At 36.5% G+C, this 17,930-nt stretch overlaps 1 protein-coding gene across 20 annotated transcripts in view; it reads right to left on the bottom strand.

Annotated features, from left to right (window-relative positions):
• Positions 1–17,930, bottom strand: part of MYCBP2 (MYC binding protein 2) — a 191,338-nt gene that overhangs the window by 7,110 nt on the left and 166,298 nt on the right. For 16 of the 20 annotated variants that reach the window (XM_080612121.1, XM_080612134.1, XM_080612135.1 and 13 more), the window contains 11 exons: positions 17,542–17,607; positions 14,917–15,156; positions 14,666–14,764; positions 13,612–13,692; positions 12,106–12,372; positions 10,200–10,483; positions 9,920–10,016; positions 6,224–6,343; positions 4,518–4,619; positions 2,761–2,889; positions 194–326 (listed from right to left, as the gene is read on the bottom strand). In XM_080612121.1, the coding sequence (XP_080468247.1) occupies positions 194–326; positions 2,761–2,889; positions 4,518–4,619; positions 6,224–6,343; positions 9,920–10,016; positions 10,200–10,483; positions 12,106–12,372; positions 13,612–13,692; positions 14,666–14,764; positions 14,917–15,156; positions 17,542–17,607 (1,618 nt within the window). Of the gene's footprint in view, positions 1–193; positions 327–2,760; positions 2,890–4,517; positions 4,620–6,223; positions 6,344–9,919; positions 10,017–10,199; positions 10,484–12,105; positions 12,373–12,765; positions 12,806–13,611; positions 13,693–14,665; positions 14,765–14,916; positions 15,157–17,541; positions 17,608–17,930 lie in introns of those variants that run through there. The other 4 variants (XM_080612132.1, XM_080612128.1, XM_080612129.1 and 1 more) reach the window with 4 other exon arrangements.

Genomic DNA, 17,930 nt, shown 5'->3' with positions numbered 1-17,930 from the left:
ACAATTGCAGAAAGCCACCAGAAAAACAGCAATTCTTATGCAGTTGAACTATTTTATTTTTATTAACAAATGATTAAAAGCATTGCCCTAAACCAGGTAAAAACCCCAACTGATTGATTCCCAACCCCTTGACAAATGCTCATTTAAAAGGTAAAAATCATCAGGATAAAGAGCAATAACAGTTGTATTTTACCTGTCTGTTCTCTAAACTCCACCATAGCCTTCATGGTTTTAGAATCTGCTAGTGCCATCAGCCAGAAAAGTTTGGTCCTGCCACAACCCTCGTGGAGATCAACTTTGATAGCTTCTTCTTCTTCTTTGAATACCTGTCAGGTTAACCAAACATACAATAAATAGCATCTCTAGATGTTATCTTTGTCACTGCTTTTTTGGGTTTTCATCAGATGTTTTATAGATTCTCTGGAGTTTGTCTACTGCAAGCTGCTTTTCTTCAGGAATTCTATAATTTGTATATATTGCAGAATGGATAAAGGTGCTTTTAGAAATAAAAATATGTAAGATTAATGCTGCACAACATTTTTTCCACTTGAAAAATATGGACCTATGACTTCGTTAACTACTACCCAACTCATCTAGTAGGCCACAGCATATTACAAGCACAAGGTAACATTAGAAATATCTTCACATATCTTCACTATACTAGTAGCTGATCAAAGCAACACTGATAATTACGATTATAATAATATGTACTATGCAGTAACAATTACTTAAGTGTATAATATTAATATTTTTGACTTTTATATAAATAGTGGGTGATTTTGGCTACAATGAGGAAAATATAAAATTTTTGCAAAATCAAAAAACCGCATGAAATCCTTAGTGGACTTTATGCAGTTTCTTCTTTTTCTCCTTTCCTAGGTTTTGAAGGCAGTTGTGTTCTCATTCATTTCACCTGCAATGCAATAAAAGTTAGAATTTTCCTGGGTATGGGGATGTATACACTCAATTTAAACTTTGTATTACTTCTTATTAGGATCGTGAAAAAATCCCTAATTACTTCAGAGTATTCGCATAAGCAGACCATAGTAACTTACAGGCTGTCCTTTCTTGAAGGGAGAGAAAATACATTAAAGAGAGGAATGTATGACAGAATATGGACAAAGAACAAAGCCAACGGAAAACAGGAGACAGGGACCATGACAGTTTAAAGTTTAAATTTAGGTGCTTAACACAAGAGATGTAAAGGTAAAAAGGTGGTGAATAAAGAGTAAAAGTTTAAACATGCTTTTAGAAGTAAATAGGAAAAATCTGATAAGTAGCTATTTTGGACAGATTAAAGGAGAGATGTGAGGACTTCTGTGAGATAAGAACTTACTTTTTATCAACTGTAATCTGAACAGGCTATATAGGAGAAATCAGAAAAATAAATGAGACTAGACTGTGCTGTGCATGAAGGAAGAGTAGACATAAAAAAATCAGCTTCTTGGGATGACAAAACAGGAAAATTTCAAAGGGGATTGCAAAGATTCTGGCAAAGAAATAGAAAGTAACAGATCCCCATGCAACTTCCAGGCTGAGTCTACACTGCCAATGCTGAGACACCAAGGAGATCTGTAGTCAAACTCAGTGCCCATGACCTGATGTTTACATCACACGTGCTCTAGACTAGCTGATCCCCTGCACTGATGACCATTAGCAGTGTGACCCTTCATCTATCTTGGTTTGTTGTTTTTAGTCCCACCAGAAAGGAATCCAGTTCATGCACTCCAAAGCTGCTCTATAACACAAATCAATGCATGTTAAAGAGAGATAAAGGTATGTGTTTCAAAAGCCCATTCCTGATCCTAACTAAAAAGCTGATGTAGATGCACTCTAGGAGAGGTAGAAGAGGAATGATTTCTATTAAATTAACTTTATTAATGTGTAGTTTTATATTTAGCTTTTGTACATATGTAAATAATCAGAGAAAAGGGAAAATAAAGGACCACAAAAGAGAAATAGTCAAAAAAAGGGAAATGTTCAGTAGTTTCACAAGTAATAGAATCTACAACATGAATTTCAATTAGGAAAAGAAATATTCAAAGGAGAATGTAGTTTCAAATTTAGAGATGAAGAGGATAAAAGAATAACACAAAAGAAAACTAATTAGCAGAGTACACAGCAATTTATGAAAACTCATCTAAATCAAACAGGTGAGATGATTCAATTCTAAAAACAAGACCAAAAGAAGTCAGGAAAAATTCAAGGTTATGGATATGACAACATACTTAGCTATGAAAGACAGTGACAGCTGGAGGAATATTGAAAAATAAGTGAAGACTGACATAAAGGAACAAGTAGGAATATTTGCTGTCAAGTGGTCTTCCTGGATATTTAAAAAGGTATCTACATTGAAAATTAGGGGTTGACAAGCACTGACTGATTTGACAGAAGTAGTAAAGGAGATAACAATTTAACAGAAATAAAGAACCAATGGTTACTTAAGAAGTTCCTAGATTCTCCTAAAAATGTTCCTAAACAATGTCAGAACAAGAGAGAAAAAAGCTTACGTAGCGTAAGTGTTAGAATTAGGGACTGCTACAGATTTTCTAATCTTGAAAATATAAAGGACAAGGGAATTTAACTAAAAAACCCCAAACCTAAAAAGAAGTAAATGGAAAATTATCTATCCCATTTCCAAAATGAAGGAAAATGCCATTTTCAGATTTCATACTTGCTACTGCCTATTGGTTATATATTAATAGGGGAAATGTACACAAGGCACGCAGTGCACACAACACGATGTCACGTGTACTCTACCTGTCTCTGATGAGTTTTTGTTCGCCGATGGAGATGAAGGAATCGGTCACAATCTGTACACAAGTTCCCACAGACATTACACAGAATGATTGCGGCAGTCTCACCATCATCATGGTTATCACACATTGGCTGGAGGAAAAAAAAAAGAAGAAATAATTCTATTAAATCCCTCATTTCTTGTCTGTATCTGTTTTTATTCTCTCCCCATTCATTCCCCCCAGATCAATGAAGGGAGTAAAGAGCTTGTTTAGACTATTAATTGTATCTTTAGAATCATCAGTATCTAAATAACTACTCTGGGACACAAAACCCCCCAATTTACTACATCAGTTCTTCTGATATTCTTCATCTCTTGTTTTGCATGATGTAGCAAAAATGTGGCTTTCAATAGTATAGTTGAGACACTTTTCAACTTGTCTGAGAAAAGATTTATGTGGTAACAATAATGGGTTGTGGGCATGTTAACAGAAAAGTTCAGCTATGAGTACTCAGGTCAGTCAACAGGCAGGATATTTATGCTTCATTACTTTGATATGGCATGTTTACTCTGTTCAAACATTAATCAAATCTGTAGGCCACCTGTAACTCAGAGAGAACACAGCTGTAGTAATAAACTTTAAAATCCATCATAAAATTGAGTTGCTCCACTGATGCATATATATTTAAATTTAAAACAGTTCTGTTTTGCAGTTCAAGATATATGTACAAATAAAAGAGTTCAGTGACTGATTTGATTATGCATATGCATACGTCTGAGAACAAGTTTCCATCGTACTCCCAGAACATTGGTTTCCATGATACTGCTCAAGCAACTTAGAACAGAATCCTTTCAACAACAGCCCTTATGGGGGACACACAGTTCACCTCAACATCTGAATATCCTGGTAGGATATAGGAGTGGGAAGTTTCAGACTGGGTTCAGCATCCCTGCTTGATGATGTCTTGGACCACTCCTCTGACATTTCCAAGGCTCTGCAGAAGTCCCTTTCTTAATCACCTCAGAAACCTCTGTCTCAGAAGGGTTTCAGTCACTGCTGCTGCTGCAGCTCTGTGTCTCCTGTATTCTCATTCTAACTATACTAAACTGCTTTGGAGGCTTCTTTGCTCTAACCATTCTCAGCTGGTAGTGGAAAGGCACAATCTTCCCTTGCCTCCCACAGGGATGCACCTAACCAAGTTATAATGAGATCAGCTTCATTATTTTGCTCTTTCCAGATGGGTATTAAAAAAAATCATAAGCTTTTTGTGATACTGGAAAAATATAGACAGAAATTCAATCCATCATATCCCATATTAAAGTTAGAAATTCTCTGGGTAAATGGTAGCTTTACTAAATCCAGTTAGAAAGTTTCTCTTTGGGGTAATCACTCTCTGCTGAGATGGGGTAGAGGAAGCTAAGTTACAGAGAAGTTATTGCACAACAAAAAAGAATTGACTGTATTATGTGACAGAGACCCAGAGAGAAAAAAGCTTTGATAGAGCATGTCACATCTGCTCTCAAAAATCCATCCTACAGGTGTTAGGAAGGCCTTGCTCCATCCTGAATACCAGCAGAATTGCCACCTGTTTTAAGTTGGAAATTTGTTTTTCTGAGCAGTGCTTGTTTAGAACAAATACTTCAAACACGTGTGTACAATCTCCACTGGGAACAAAAGGGAGCAATAAGGTTAGGCCAAGTCTAGCTTTTCCTATCATTCTAAATTCTCTGACTACTGAATTAATCAAAATAAACACAAAAAGGTATGATTCAGTCTCACCATCTGTTTCTGTTGTCCATCCTTTCCCATCCATCTTCCTGAGGATAGTCTATCAACATGATCCTGATCAAGTACACATAGGGATGCTAATGCCAGCCATAGCTATTGAACGGAAAGGTAGAATTAAATGCTTTAGAAATATATATATATATATATATATATAAAAATCCAAACAAAACTCCAAGCAAAAAACTCCACCCAAACCCCAAACAAGCGAAAACCCCACTCCAAACACTAAAGATACGAACTTTGGCAAATAAGAATATCACTGTTACTTGTAAACAGTGTCATCATTAGCTGAAGCCTGCTCATACAATGTGAGTTTTCTGTTTTCCACAAGAAGTCAAGCACACAATAAAATTCACTGAATTTCTGGGAACTACCTTGTTTCTTTCAGGTATGAAACAACAACAGAACTTCAGCTCAATGAGATTGGTTTCCCTATGTTCTATCCTTGCTGCATGGGGCATTTGAGATTACCTAGAAAAGGGTTCCGAGCTAACTATTCTTCAAAGGAAGCTTTCCCCTCTTCCTCTCCAATGACTACGGTGAAATTCTAGAGAGACGAGCTACGTGAGTATAATTTATTGCCAGGCTTGCAACCCAAACTGAAACACACTTGTCAGGTGCATTTTGCAACGGTTTTGCTCGAAGGTTTGATTTGAACAAAATAGCTTTTGTTGAAAAGTCTGTTGGACTCCCAACCCCCAAAACAACACCTGCACGACAGAACCAAGTTTATTGACAAGGAGACTGGTGTTGAGGGCTCCTCTAAGACCTGCTTAAACTAACAGAGTGACAGCAGGAGCTGGTGGTACTCCAAGATTGCATCTTCCAAAAAGCAGAGAATATACGAGTAACAGGATGAAAAGGATAACTGGCGCAGCCTTTCAAGATGGAAAATAACATGAGTGTCAAACGCTTGTAACCACTACAAACCTCTATTTTACATGCTGTTATTATGCTTGAGAAGCCATGTAATAATTATAAGCATGCTTTTCATGGTGTTTCAAGCAATCTAATAAGGTTAAATTAGTCCCAATTTCTATAAAAGATTCACGGAAGAAGTAAAAGGAAAGGAAAAAAAAACCACCCCACGTAAATAATAATGGGCTCAGCAAATGGCTTGTCATTTTGAGACTAAACAAAGATGAAGTTCAGCTTAATTGTCCTAGAGAATGTTTGTTACTGAGTGTTTTTGTAATAGCCTTGAGATGTGGCTGATGACCTACAAGTCAAGCCACTTAAAATAATTGTGTTGGAAGAAGACAGCTGACACATATTATGAAATTTTCTACACAAATGAGCTCATAAATTGAGTAAAATTTATCACAGGTATCACAAACTTAAAGGAGAATTACCTCAAGGATAAAACCCCAAACGTATAAACATAACACTTTTTCTTCGTTATTTGGGAGGTACCCAAGATGCATATTTAATTACAATTCAGTTTTTACTGGTGTATTTCTGCTACAAAGAATAAAACTGTATCTGCTGTAACACAGAGAAAGCAGGACTTATCAGGACGAACACTACCTGTCCATAATGCACACAGCTAGATTTGGAGACTATAAACCATATACTTTATGTATTGTTTCTTGAAAAATCCTGTATAAGGAAAGTTCTTCTAAAAGATAGAATGCTCCTGAATAGGCTCCTACTGCACATTTACAGTGAACTAATGTTAAGTTTAGTAAAATTCTTACCCTGGTTGTTGCAATGCACCTCACTGGTGATCTGTATTCTTCTTCCATTTTGGTCAGAGCTATGATGGTTTCAGCAATAGCATTCTTTGTCACACGGGACCAAGCTTCTGACAGATGGCCCTGTTAAAGAGAGAACTCAGTTTATTACAGCTTTTATTAAGAACAACTACAACTGTAATCAGAGCTGCTACAAGCAACATCAGGTTAGCATTGCAAGATAGAAGAAGAGGAAGTCAGGGATGACTTTGACAACTCATGTGTTTTTAAATCAGACAGATCTCAAATGTCAGCCCTCAAATACTGAGGTGACTGACTGAGATAGTCTCTGAGCAGCTATTGCGATAACCAACTTGGTGTAGCTAGAGGGCATATGATTTGAAGAATGAAAAGGCATATTCTTAAAGCCCCCTCAAGAGAAAGATGCAGAGCTGGCGCACAAATAAGTGACTGAACACCACACAGATTACAGTGGATCCCTTGAGAAACCAGCTTCACTTGCCTAGCTTGGTGTTCCTGAATACTCTCCACAGTTTCGATATTTGAAAGAAATAAAGAGGAGTACACAGAAAACATCAGAACTACAGCATACTTTCTTAACCAGCCTTGAAGATTCTGAACCTATGGCACTGCCTCATACGCCGAAATTCCTGATTCAGAGACTGCTGAATCCTCAATGTACTCTCTAAATTTCTAAACTTCAAGCTAAAAGTGACAGAAATAATTAAGACTCACTGGACTCTAAAAAGGAAGCTATAGTGACTAACTCAGAGGTAGATACAGTTCTAAAAAGCCTCAGAGAAAGGTTTTTAAACTAGGACCCTTCTATTCCTCCACTCTCTTTTGGGTAACAGGGCTGAACCCCAGAACAAGTTTCGAGTATGTGTAAACCACAGAGGTCCCTGACAAAACATAATCAAGAAACATTATTAATCCCACCCCTGAATAGCCTCAGTCAGGTCTCCCTCATCTAGAATGAAAGGGAATAAAGTTCAGATCTCTTCTTCGTAGAAGAGGAGAGGAAGAACCTTATTGTTTGGCTACTGAATACTTCAGAGTAAACTCAGTCCTGATCATTCCTTTACGAGCTGCTACTCTTCAAGCAATTCGGTATCTATTGAAAGGGAGCAGCCCTGCAGAGAAGGACTTGGGGGTGTTGGTCGATGAGAAAATGAACATGAGCCAGCTTCAGTGTGCGCTTGCAGCCCAGAAAGCCAACTGTATCCTGGGCTGCATCAAAAGGAGCGTGACCAGCAGGTCGAAGGAGGTGATCCTGCCCCTCTACTCTGCTCTTGTGAGACCTCACTTGGAGTATTGTGTGCAGTTCTGGTGTCCTCAACATACAAAGGACATGGAACTGTTGGAACAAGTCCAGAGGAGGGCCACAAGGATGATCAGGGGACTGGAGCATCTCTCGTATAAAGATAGGCTGAGAAAGTTGGGGCTGTTCAGCCTGGAGAAGAGAAGGCTGCGTGGAGACCTCATAGCAGTCTTCCAGTATTTGAAGGGAAGCCTGTAAGGATGCTGGGGAGGGACTCTTCATTAGGGACTGTAGTGACAGGACAAGGGGTAACAGGTTCAAACTTCAACAGGGGAAGTTTAGATTGGATATAAGGAAGAAATTCTTTACTGTTAGGGTGGTGAGGCACTGGAATGGGTTGCCCAGGGAGGTTGTGAATGCTCCATCCTTGGCGGTTTTCAAGGCCAGGTTGGATGAGGCCTTGGGTGCCATGGTTTAGTGTGGGGTGTCCCTGCCCATGGCAGGGGTGTTGGAACTAGATGATCTTAAGATCCTTTCCAACCCTAACTATTCTATGATTCTATGATTCTATATCCACACCTGAGAGGACTACACTTCCCCCAAGTGACTTGATCCCTCTCTTTTTATAATAAATATTTACGTTCTCTTAAACAAGAGAATTCAAGACCCAACAGCCAGCATTACTGGAAAGCTATCAGGCATGTGGGACATGGAGCCTAGCATACTCAGAATAAGCACACAAGTTGCCATATCTAACATCAGAGGTTTAAGAACTTTCCTACTAATTCTACACTGGTTTTGGAGAACCAGATATTAGCAGATACAAAAGTTTCATCGGTGAAGGTCTTGGCTGGAGGGGCTGCTTAGACAACAATGCAAGCATCTGATTCTAGTCAGCCAGCCATTATCTATTTCTACTAATCTCATTCTTTGATACCTGGTAAAAGGTTCTGCTCAGCTTAGTCTTAATCAGCTGTTGAGTAAGGGACAGGCTCTCCCATCATCATGTGAGCCAAAATCCCATAAAACAAGGACTACAGAGTTTGCTTTAAAAGACTTGTCCAGAACTATTTAAAAATGCTGCAGAAGAGAATCCAGCATTTTCCTGATGTTTTCCTGCTTACTCAAAGCATACCTACCAACAACGGCTACAGATGATACTGACAACCCTTAAAAAAGTATTGAACAAGTTACCCCCCCAATTAATTCCCAATATATGTTGCATCTTACACACTGAAAGAAGCAAGGTACCTGAGAAAAACATATGGGCGTATACGTATAGGTGCTCACCATCTTAATCCTGGCATTTACTATCTTCTGAGTACTTAATTGCCTTTGCAACTGCTATTTTTGGGGGTCCTAATTTTTATATGCAATTTCCTAAAATGTTGATAAAGTAAGCAGAAATAGAAATCCATCGTGCAGAATCACAGTGGCACCTACAACAGACCTTTTCCCTCTAGTCACTGGACCATTGGAAGCAAAGACTAAGTGATCATTTTATGCAAGGACCAGCACTGCTGAGGGATGAGACACACTTTAATTGTTAACTCTTAACTAAAGACAAATTGTGAGATTCTGAAATCTTGGTCAGACTCAACAGTAGCAATTGCAGAGAATTCCCATCCAGCTTCAGCAACTTTGAGAAGGGATCTCCTTGATCTAAACACAGTGAATGGCTTAGAAAACAGGACTCCAAAGCTGAACATATCGAAAAAGCTTTCAAAGGTTAATCACAGGGGAAAATCTGGGTCATTTAGAGCATCTCACTGAAACAGGTACAGAATTAAGGAAAACAAAACCAGCCTCCCATCTAAGCTCTTTCCCCCGTAATATATATAAAACCTGTTGGTTTGGTTTTTTGACTTTGGAAATAGGTGAATCACTTTTTATTGAATCCTTCTGCCAAAAAACTTGCCTGTAGCAGACATAACTATGCAAGAATTCAACCCGGATGGTTAAAGTAATAAACAACTATAAATGTAGATTTCAGTAAGACTGAAAGGCAGCAATCTTAACATGCAGTCTTTACCAGAAACTCCATATACAAAATCTACATACAGTGACATGAAAACAACACTATTATCTTACTCCACAGACACTTTCTGGTTCCAAGTGGAGTTCTGAGTGCCCAAGATTAAAAAAATCAGGCTTCTAAGTTAATAATGTAGAAAATGACACACAATTACTGTTTACTTCTTAAGTTTCTGGTACAAGTGACTTATTTAAAAGCTTATTTTAGCAGAATCAGAACTCAGTTCCTACTGCTTCTAGGCTTAGACCCTACCTAGAAGACTATACCCTTTTCTTCTTCAGACTGACTCACATTTAAACAGCTCAACCCAGTACTAAGTGTAATAGAAAGCAATTAAAAACTCTACTCTTCATTATCAGAAATATGTGAATATCCTCCACACATTTAAAGGATAGAAACTTACTGCTGCCATGTCTTTAATGAGTTTAATAATGATTTCTGAAATTTGTGTAGGTGTTGAACCCTTCATCCACCAGTGGCTTTCACCTCGCCGAATATAGCTGCAAAGGACATGAAATAAATTGAAGTAATTAGCTACTACTTGTCAAAATCCAGCACAGAGAAATTCATACTCAGTTACAAATTTTTTTCCATTTATAAAACAAAGACAACATAACTGACTTCAAAGAATGTCATTATTTTGTGTTTTTAGCTTGAGAATATATACATATTTTTAAACAAACCTGGAATTGAAGATCATGGGAAGTGTGACTGTAGTAACTCCTTTGCCTGCAGTAGTGCCAGCTGTCCCTGTTATAGTAGTTCCTTTGGCTTTTAGCTGTACAGTGAGAGCTTTGGCAATACATCCCAAAAACATGTCTAAGATACCTAGTTTGTTCCAGTCTCCTTTTTCTGTTGAGTGAATGATATCACTTATATCTGCTGGCGGAAGAGACTTCACTCCTATGATGCTAGCCAGGCGACTAGGGGTTACCTCGGGCAAAACACGTCTTAGTAATGATGTAACCTGGAGAATAAAATCAGAATACCACAATTCTTCCTGAGACAGCTGGCGTTTTCAAACAAAATCAAATAAGATCTTCCTTCACAAGTTATTTCAGTAAGAAGGACTGAATCTACTTTCTGTACTTAAATCACATGTGTAAGAAATTCTGTGAGGTTTCTATCTTGCTTTGAAGTGTTTATTAATATACCCAACGAGACAACGCCAAAGAGTCTAGAACCAGTCTCACTCAAATAATACTTGGTCTTCATATAATAACAAAAATATGCTTGGTACTGGACTTAGGACAACAATGATACAGATATTTGTACAACTCACTCTCAGACCCTTTCCCCACAGTGCAGCGGGCATGAGATCTTACTAAAAAATAAGCAGTCATCTCAGTAGTTTCCTTCCACACCTGAAAACTTAACTGCTTTTCATACAGAATTCTTATTTGCAATAAATAAACAAAACAGCTTTTAAACTTCATACATTTGAGATACAGAAAATTAACAGCTCTTATATTTAAAAGGAGCATCTCTGCTTCTTGCACTTATATGTAATAATCTACAAATAAGGCAGACAAATGCAATGCATGAACTTAAATTTTGAAATGTAATACATAACACTGGTCTAAATTTAAGTACTGCCATCACAAGGCAGTGCCAACTTCTGAATCTGACCTTTCATCTTAAAAAAGAGACTTCTTAGTCATTGTGACAGAAAGGAAATACCTGACAAACTGAACATATGTAACAGGACACAGATGAATTGAAATGTGAATAACTGGGATACTGTGAAGTGAGATTCACTGAATACTGTGAAGTTTAGATTCACTGAAGAATTCTTTGCAGCATCACTCCAAAATGAAGGCTGTTTGCTTGTGGAAGATCCCCATTAGGACACACAAATGATTGCTTTTGTGCATCCTACTTCATTTCAGTAACAGCCCCTGCCAAGCAAACGGTATGTCCCTTTATTGTATGGTTTGAGACAGCAATTTATCCTGCCCTATTCCAAATCCTTCAAAATAGAGACACGAAACGGGAAGGGTGATATTACTCAAAAGTGTTTCAGAATAGTTTGCTGATTAAGGTTCATAATGACATAAGCATTAATTAAGCAGCCTTGGGTTCCTACACCTGAGTTCTAGCTCTTGGAGACAATGCATTACAAACTTACTCAAAAGTGAATTTGTTTCAATTTCATAACTGTAGCCTTCATTGTCTTCAACACTGTGCTTCCTACAAATAGTTCTATACAGTAAAATTTTGGTGATGCTTTATATACATATTTATACATCGAACACATAAAACTTTATCATCCTAACCCCATTCAAAAACTGGGGAAAAAAACCCCAAACCTGACACTTAAATTCCAAAAAAAGATTTTGTAATTTGTTGTTAAAGGCTCACCAGTTTTGCCCTCTCCTCATGACTGCAGTAGCAAAAGGGATGGCTTTTACAGTTATTCTCTACATGGAATACAGAGATGATCTGACTATGACTGGGAAAACATTTTTTAAAAGAAAACACACACACAAAAAGAAGTTCAAATACATATTATACTATCATGCACACAATTATAGGATTTTCGAGACTTTTTTTCTAGGAATACCAGGACAAGGAACAGTTAGCACTCACCTGTCTCTGCACCCTGGGAGAAGCAGTGTGTAGCAATGAGAAGAGATCCTGGAGCAGAGTCAGCTGCTGAGCCAGATACTGCCGGCCTACGTTGGAACCGCTCAGTGCCAGAACCATTGACAGCAGCTCAAAGCAATAAGCATCAGAAGAAGCATCTTCATCATTAGGCTGTGAGTTGGCGTTCTCTTTGCTGGAGATGGCATGCTCCCATTCTTCACGTACACGGGTTGCTTCCATTCTTATGGCCTGGACTATATGAGCACATACCTATCCAAACAGAAGCCAAATACATAATAGCTCTTTACAAAGCGAAAAAGATTGTGTTTTATGTAACTTCACAACTATGACTAAAATGGGAAGCCTGTGAAATTTGGTCTGTACTTAAATTACTTTTCAACATAAATTCGAACGAAGAATAAAGTTTAGATTTAAATTCAGAGTAAAGATTAAAATTCTTCAGAATTAATATTTAGATTTAATACTGAATTTGTTCATCTTCATTCTGGAAAATTTCATTGAAATAAGTTTTTTCTTATTGTAGTTTCTGCCTTTTAATTTGCTTTTTGTGTAGAATTCAGGTTAACACTACTTCCTCCTTCCCCCCGAAAAAACAACCAAAGAAATACATTTACTCAACACTCACAAAAGAAAAGGACTTACTAAAATACTTAGGCTCTTCTTTGGTTTACTCTTCAGGAAGCTTAAAAAAAAAAAATCTTAGAAACTGTGTTTTCATTTTACCAACAGCATGTTAAAAAGCTATTTAAGAGATTTGAAAGCTTTCTAGGATGGGTGACAAAAAGGGTAGATTAGACTTACTAGTCTAAAAATCTTCAAAATTAGTCCTAAGCCTTTTGTATTACTGTGAAAATCTTCACAGCAATGTCTGTCTCATGACAAGTTTAATGAAGACGATATTAGAGATGCTTTAGTTGGTATATTAAAAAGAAAGTATTCACAAAGAAAAGAAGAAAAACCACTTTTTAAAGAAAGACAAAGTAAGAAAACCACAAAGCCAATCTTTCAGTGGCTGCAGGAAATAATAATTTAATGATATATACATTGATTACTTTTTTATGATTAAGCTTTATCAAACCTAAATACTTTTTGATTACAGAAATGGGCTGAAAATGTGCAAACTTAAGAATCTAAACTGTTACTGAACCTCTCCTAGAAATTTGAGATGGCCTACTAGAATGTTATTATTACCAGCAAACATGAATGAGTACCATTTACAACTCAATTACAAAGTTTTCAAATTGAGTGTAATAGCATAGGATTTTTTTTTAATCCTATTAAAATGGATTTTTTTCAGTGTCAGGTTTCAGCAGGTTTTTCATATAAAATACACACACATGCTATTTAAAATGTAAATAAAAATTTGATTATAAAGAACAACAGAAGAACTGAGAGTGTCAAATAAAAGGTTCTATATTCACTGAAAATGAGCACATTGATTATAACACACAAATATTTAAACTACAAAGCATTTCAGAATGAACAAACCTGCTTCTGCAAATTTGTCAGTTTGCTCCGGCTGAATATGATCCCTACCATGTGCTCCTTGAGGTCTGCATCTGATGTTGCCTTTATAAAAAGTGTATTTAATGTTAGATCAAGGGTTTCAAGAACATTTCTCAATTACTGTAGCAATTAGCATGGAATATCAACAAGCTGTTGTAAAAGTTTGTAGCTTTCTGTTACAGAGAAATAAGATATCGAAGCACAATCAATTTAACTATGGTTAATAAATACCTCTCATATGTATTTACTTTCTTAGAGGAAATTTGATCATGAAATAAAATACAACAGAAAATAAATATAAAATAATCTATAAGCAAAACAAGTCAAGTATAATTATCCAAGATTCAGCCTCTTCACATAGCTTAATACAATCACCGATTACTTCTGTAAAGCAGTGCATGGAATATAATTTTCAGTTCATACATTTCACAATGAAAGAAACAGGGAACACATAACTAAGTTACCACACAGCATGTGTGAGAAAAATACACTGTTAGAAATTAATAGTTCAGTTATGGAACTTATTGTCACAAGGTTCTGGCTAGAGCAAAACCATCTATCATCTGAAAACCAGAATTCCTTTCACTGGGGACAGTCCAATTTTGGCTGTTACACACAACAGTCCATATACAGGGACTTCTTCAGGAGCAATTATGAAACTATCGTTGCTGGATGACAGAAGATTATGCTGGGTAAAAGGATACTAGTGTGGTTTCTTAACACTAGAAAAACCAACAGAGCCCCTCCTGAGGCACAAGATAATAGGCAAGAAGGACTTTCAGGCTGACCATTGCTGCAGGTGTCAAGTATTTCTGTAATTGTAGGCATAATTGATGTTTCCATTAAAACATATGCCCCAAGTATAATTTACTAATAAAACCCAGTATCAATGATTAATTTTAAAAAATAAGCAATTGTGATATTTTATTTCTGTTCTGATTTGAAAATTATTTAGCATAAGACATAGGACAAATACTGAAAATCATCCTGAGTAATTTTTTCAGCAAAGTATTATTGATAGAATATAAATAAATACATTGTGTACTTTTTCTTCTCCTTCTGGGGAAGACAACAGTGCTTTTTCCTCTTGTTCTGGGGTTGGCTCAGCATCTCCGGAGATGAGTTTTCCGAATACCTGGGAGAAAGACTGTGACAATTAGCTTATCTGAAAGATAAACTTGTGCAAGTGTGACATTTTACCTTACAATATAAACATAAAGTACTGCAAGTCTACAATTTACACTAACTTTCATAGTATTTAATGATTTCACATCATTAAAATCCCACCTGGGATGTAATAAGTCGGAATACTCGCAGTGTCTCAGATTCACAGTTTCTTTGTTGAGCAACACTTGCAGAAATCTGGCCTGCTATTTTAATGCTTTCACCATCTTTCCATCCAAGAATTTTCACTTGTCGAACTCTTAGTGTGTTCTCTGGACCCTTCAATTCAATTTTGATGATGTGATTATCACCCCCAGGAAGTTCACTTGTTACCCAGCCAATATGTCTTGAATCCAAGTCTACCTATTAAACAGGAATATGGGAAAGATGGGAACTGACATTACATCAAACGAAAAGTCATTTACCTCTAAAACAAACCCTTCATATATCAATGGAACCAATACAGTTTCTGAAATGAAATTTTCATCCTGTGCAGTAAGACTATCATGTGTAATTATAAAAACATTCAACCTCATGAATTCAAATTAAAAATATTCTTAAAGTTATAAAACAATGACATATAGCCAATTATTTTTTGTTTTTAAAGCCTATTAGAAATACTGGTCTATCTATACCTTTTACCCTCTAAGCAACAGTTCACATTCAAAACCACTTTGAAATAATATTTGCTCACTATTTTTAATTAGAAGAACAAACCCCCCCCAAACTGCCATAATTTAAATGAAAATATAACACACACACTTATCAGTAGTTATTTCATTCCTGTTCACATAAAACCCCGCCACAGAAATTGTAACTCTGTGGAAGTCAGTGTTCAATATCCTTATCAAGGGATGCAAGACTTAATAACTGTAAAAAGGACAAATGAACTGTATCAAATTCAGATTATTTTAAAATAAATATGCTTTGAAAAATACTGGTATATGATTTAAACTGTGGTGACACTACTGATAGCCAAAAACCGCAGTGCCTCACATCTTTGCTCAGAGCAACCCTAGTTGGCCTAAGTCTCCCTTGGGTTACTCTGAGCCTTTCCTCATATCCATAGGCTCAATGATAATGAAGCTAACATCTGTTCTTTCCCATTTCTGTGCTAATGCTCAGTGTTTGCACTGAAACGCACTGCAGCAGACAAGACTGACTATTTTTTTTAAATACCATGAGACAGAAATATGCATGAGCTAGGGTACAGTATGTGGGTGTGTTTGAAGATAAAAAACCTGTTGGAGAAGTGATAAAAGACTGTCCAGCAAAGAGAAGCAAAGCTGAATCAAGTCCCGCCTGTCTTCTGGGAGTGAACTATCCCTGGAAAAAATGCCTGGGCACTGGGTTTGAGCAGATAGAAGTAAGGCCAGGGAGAAAGATAACAAACAAGCTGTACAAATGATCCTGAGTCCAGCACTGGAGTTCTGCCATGGCCTTCTTTTATTTAACTGGATGGCCAAGCATACCATGTCAGTATTCTCATAATAAAATAAAAAATTAATAAATAAAATAATAATAAATAAAATAATATTTTTGGGGGTGTATATGTGTCCATCAATATTTTTCATCTACATATACACACTCATGAGAAACACACACACACACACAAACTTTAGATCTGTTTGCTTATATACACACTCACACTTTACTGTTTAGTATGAGCCCACTATACCAAAGTTTTGTTTCTTCAGATTGGTAACATCTTTTGGAGCTGTATCTGTGCCTTAAATGCTTTCTGAGGCTATGAGGTAGAGAAAAGCAAACTGTCTCTCTGTAATAAGAAAATGTGTCCTCCTGAAGAATTTTATCACTGACTGTCAATAAACCAAATAACAAAGTTTTAAGCCCAATATGGCACCTGCCTCCTTGAAACCTTAAATATCTTTGATGGGTCATGTCAGTGTCAAAATACATTGTTCTATGTGTAAAAACCACGCACCTCTCACATGGCTTAGCAACAGAAGTACAAAGACTGAATATCATTCTGAACTTGAGTTTCAGTACAGAAGTCTTTAGCTACCTGAAGAATTAAAATGGCAGGATAAAATGTGTGCTATAAATATGTATTAGATAATATAACTAGAAAAACTTGTGCTGAGGATAAATGATTTATTTTTTGCTTTCTTATGGCATTCTGCTAACTTTTAAGCTGCATTTCTCTAATGAAAAATGATTCCATGAAGCAGGTAAAAGGCAGTGACAGTTTAACACTAAGCTGGGCATCAGAATATTGAACAATGTGTAGTACTACTTAATGCAAGTATTTCAGGTATATTCAGATAGAAGTACCCTAAAAGAAATCAAACAGCTTGTTGGTCTTTATAAAACACAACCTAAACAGTCTTTTTTTAAACTTTGTAAATGATCTCTTCTCCTTTCTTTGATGCTCTTTCTTCCAGCTATAGTAACTAAAAAAAAATCTAAGGAAGATTTTATATTACCCTGTTCTGTTTCTGTGAAAGAGTAAAAGCTTGATCAACAGTTAGTAGAAGGTGTCTCTGCCCATGGCGGGGGGGGTGGAACTAGATGATCTTTAAGGTCCCTTCCAATACAAACCATTCTCTGATTCTATGATAATATTCAGTACATATGATTGAATTTCCAAGAATATTACGATGCCTGATATCTGTAATGTAATTTATTTACCATAAGGAATGGAAGCAATTTGCTTAGAGTTTTGTCTGCTACATACAGCCAAAAAAATGACAGCAATTTTTCACTGCCAACTATTAAAATGTTTACCTGCTTTATTCTGCAGAGATCTTCTACTGCCTTGCCAGTTAGGAAGGTCATTGAAGTCACTTTGTTCTGCAACAGACAAGCAAAATCAGAAAAAAACACTTCACCTGAGGACCATTCTGACTATTTCTTTTGTATTAAGAGAGTACATTCATAGAAGAGACAAGCTGTTTTGTTAGAAAAAAGAAAAAAAAATTAAAAATCACCAAAACCAAGACAAAGAATTCCAAAGCACAGCTCTCTCAAAAAAAAAAAAAAAAAAAAAAAAAAAAAAAGAGTTATTTGCTCCCTTATTAAAAGCTGTAGTTGAAATAAAGACAGATTTGTAACATCACTGCACACATCAATAGTAGTTGAAATAAAGACAGATTTGTAACATCACTGCACACATC

The sequence above is a fragment of the Psittacula echo genome, assembly GCF_963264785.1.
Source record: "Psittacula echo genome assembly, chromosome: 3".
In the NCBI taxonomy this organism is placed as follows: domain Eukaryota; kingdom Metazoa; phylum Chordata; class Aves; order Psittaciformes; family Psittacidae; genus Psittacula; species Psittacula echo.
Note: the sequence above shows the minus strand (reverse complement) of the source record. Positions and strands in the feature narration are given on the sequence as shown.